Here is a 3,744-nt window from a genome sequence, read left to right as displayed (position 1 = left end):
AAACAGTGCAGAGAAGATATTCACACAAAACGTTACAGTGGTGATCCCCGAAGTTCCAGAGAACACTCAACAAAAAGAAAAAAATCCAGTTTTTCTGCCAAGTCTGAAACACGACCAACCTGTTTTCCAGTCACTTTCAACAGTTTGTTTCTTCATCTGCACTCACGCACGGAAGAAAAAAAGAGAAGAAATTTTTTTTTCTCGATTAAAACGCGACGAAGGTTGGTAAAACAAAAAAGAAAGAATTTTTCTATTCTCTGTGCACACAGTACAATCAAAAGAAAACAAAAGAAAAAAAACATTTTTTTTTTTTTTGTAAATTGCACATTCAAAATTTATTGGTTCAATTGTTGGTCTTTCTTTCTTTCTTTCTTTCTTCCTTTCTTTTTCCCTTTGTTTTTTCCTTGTTGCGTCTGTTCAGCGTTAGTTCGTTGTCAGTTTTGTTTTTTCCATTTGAGAGAGTCATCTAGTGAATAAAAGGCTACAAAATGTCTATGGGTTCGTTACCTACTTTTACAGGTGATGCCACACTGTGGTTTTCACAGTTAGAGGCACAATTTCGTGCACAAAGTATCACTCCCGAGCAGCAGTTGCAAATCCTTTATGGTTGCATGCCGCCTCAACTGGCATCTACAGCAAGAGACCTTATCACAGACCCTAGTCCAGGCGCTACTTATGCGTCTGTTAAATTAGAGGTAGAGAAAAGAAATACACGAAGCGAGGAAAGTCGTTTCAACGAATTAATGGCAGATGAGCAACTGGGAGATAGGACTCCGTCAGAATTCTTACGAAGACTGAGGGAGTTAAGTGGTAATTCGGAAGATTTTTTTTCGAGGTTGTCCGCCTATATACAGACCGTTTTGGCAACCGGCTTAGAGACAAATACAGTGGACCAAATAGCAACGATGGCTGATAAGATGGTTGAATTTGCCGTTCAACCATCGTCACGGTCTGCTTGTGCCTGTTCACAAACTTCTTCGGCCTCAATTGAGGGGCTTTCTAAACTAATAGAAACCCTCACTAAAAGGATGGACGCGATGTGTCGCGATGGTAAGCGATCTTCAAAATCGCGGAGTCGCAGTCGTTCATCCTCGAGATCAACACAGTCTAAGTCTGGACTGTGTTGGTACCACTCCAAGTATGGAGAGAATGCACATAGGTGCATACAGCCATGCACTTATAAGTCTTTAAACTAGATTCGGAGAATTTGAGCACGTCAACTTCCTCCACAACATTGTCTAGTTATCGTGCATTCTTTGTTAAGGATCTAGTGTCGAAGAAAAACTTCATGGTGGAGACTGGTTCTTGTTGCAGTATTTGGCCACTGCGTTGCACAACCGACAGGCCAAAACGATCTAACGTCATCTTGCACGCTATTGACTCGTCACCAATAGCCACATTCGGTCAGATCTCGTTACGCCTTGATATTAATCTTCGTCGAGACTTTCAATGGGTTTTTGTCATTGCCGACATTCCGCATCCTATTTTAGGTGCGGATTTTCTGGATAAATTGATTTGTTGGTAGATGTCAGACGTCGGAGGTTGGTCGATAGTTCGACTACACTCTCCACGCCGACCGGAGAATCTACCAATTTAGCTCTTAGCCCGACATTTTTTGTCGGTACATCTGGAGATGTTTTTCACTCTCTTTTAGCTTCTTTTCCAGAGCTATATGATGTTACCTTTAGGGTGGCTAAGCCATTACACTCGACACGACACTTTATAACAACAACTGGACCTCCTGTTTTTTCACGTCCAAGGCGTCTTGCACCTGATCGACTTAAAACTGCTAGGGCTGAGTTTGAGCATATGCTCCAGCTCGGTCTGATACGCCCCTCCACCAGTCCATGGGCATCTCCCCTTCATTTAGTAAGAAAAGGGGATACAGATTTTCGCCCGGTGGGAGATTATCGGCGTCTAAATTCGGTGACGATTCCGGACAAATATTCCATAAGGATTTTAAACGATTTTTCGGCAAATTTACATGGCTGTACTATTTTTCTAAGGTTGACCTCATACGTGCCTACCATCAAATACCGGTCAACTCAGACGATATTCCTAAAACAGCAATTACTACTCCTTTTGGCTGTTTCGAATTTTTATTTATGAGTTTTGGTTTGAGGAATGCCACTAGTACTTTCCAACGGTTTATAGATGAAGTTGTTCGCGGACTTGATTTTGTGTTCGCGTATGTCGATGATATTCTAATCGCAAGTGATACGCATGAAAATCATCTCCTGCACTTGTCTCAGCTTTTTCAGCGTCTTCGCGACTATGGTGTTCGCATTAATCCAGACAAGTGTGTTTTTGGGCAACCATCTCTTAATTTTCTCGGTCATTATATTGACTCGAGAGGGATCAAACCACTCTCATCCAAAGTCGATGCTATTCAGCGCATCGCACCACCTTCTTCTTTGCGTCAACTTCGCCATTTTTTAGGCATAGTAAATTTCTATAGACGTTTCATAGATCGGTGTGCGGACAAGTTGTTACCTTTAACACAGATGCTAAAGGGCAATTCTAAAAAGGACGCCCGTCTTACTCTTTCGGCTGAAGCACTGTCTGCCTTTGAGTTGGTTAAAAAGGAACTAGCTTCAGTCCCTATTTTGGCACATCCGGCTCCTAATGCTCCACTTACTTTATCTGTGGACGCATCAGAGTCTGCAATTGGCGCTGTTTTGCAGCACACCGTAGAGGGTGAAGTTAAACCTTTAGCTTTCTTTTCTTGTCAGCTAAAGCCAGCTGAACGCAGATATAGTACTTTTGATCGAGAGTTACTAGCGATCTATCTGTCAGTTCGGCATTTTCAACACCAGCTCGAGGGACGAGAGTTTGTGATTTATACTGATCACAAGCCCCTTACTTTTGCACTATCTTCTAAAACGGATAAACTCTCTCCTCGTGCTTTCCGTCACCTGGACTATATTTCTCAATTTACAAGTGACATTAGGCATGTGCCAGGGACGGAGAACATCCGGCAGATGCTCTCTCTAGACTCCCTGTCAATTCCATTTCCTCTCCTGCAGCAATTGATTTAACTGCTATTTCGCAGGACCAACCACCTTTAGAGGAGTTGGATTTAACTTCGCCTAAGTTTATTAACTGTAAGTTTGTCTACCTTCCGCTCCCTACAGCGGAAGGCTCTATTCTTTGTGACGTTCCTACCGGTTCACCTAGACCATTAGTACCTGAGAAACATCAACGTTCTGTGTTTGATGCTCTTCATTCACTGTCACATCCAGGTATCTCTGCCACAGTAAAGCTTGTTACTGCTCGGTTCTTCTGGCCCAATATGCGACGATCAATTACCTCTTGGGCACGCTCTTGTTTGAGGTGCCAGAGTGCTAAAGTCCACAGACACGTTCGTGCTCCACTTGGACAATTTTCCTCTCCTGAAGCCCGTTTTCGCCATATCCACCTTGATTTGGTTGGACCATGGCCTGTGAGTCGCGGGTTCTCATACATTTTAACTTGTATTGATCGCTTTTCACGCTGGCCGGAAGCTATTCCTATAGCAGACATGTCAGCTGAAACTGTTGCGAGGGCTTTCGTATCTAATTGGATTTCGAGGTATGGTGTACCGTACAGTTTGACCACAGATCGTGGTCGACAATTCGAGTCTGCATTGTTTCGTGAGTTATCACAAATCCTGGGGATGCATCATATACGCACCACAAGTTACCACCCCGCTTCTAATGGGATGGTGGAGCGTTTCCATAGGCAACTTAAGGCCGCTTTGCGTGC

The 3,744-nt window shown here is 43.3% G+C and overlaps 1 protein-coding gene across 1 annotated transcript; it reads left to right on the top strand.

Moving 5' to 3' along the window:
* Positions 1-488: 488 nt before the first annotated feature.
* Positions 489-1,525, top strand: LOC115230937. Its single transcript, XM_029801041.1, has 2 exons — positions 489-1,138; positions 1,243-1,525. Exons 1-2 carry the CDS (start codon positions 489-491, stop codon positions 1,523-1,525), a joined length of 933 nt encoding a protein of 310 aa, XP_029656901.1.
* The last annotated feature ends 2,219 nt before the right edge of the window (positions 1,526-3,744 follow it).

The sequence above is a fragment of the Octopus sinensis genome, unplaced genomic scaffold (genome assembly GCF_006345805.1).
Source record: "Octopus sinensis unplaced genomic scaffold, ASM634580v1 Contig16833, whole genome shotgun sequence".
NCBI lineage: Eukaryota > Metazoa > Mollusca > Cephalopoda > Octopoda > Octopodidae > Octopus > Octopus sinensis.
Note: the sequence above shows the minus strand (reverse complement) of the source record. Positions and strands in the feature narration are given on the sequence as shown.

Bases quoted from the DNA above. Each gene is read 5' to 3' on its own strand.
- LOC115230937 (XM_029801041.1), top strand. From the start codon at position 489: ATGTCTATGGGTTCGTTACCTACTTTTACAGGTGATGCCACACTGTGG. The intron at 1,139-1,242 runs GTATGGAGAGAA...AACATTGTCTAG, and splicing joins CTGTGTTGGTACCACTCCAA to TTATCGTGCATTCTTTGTTA.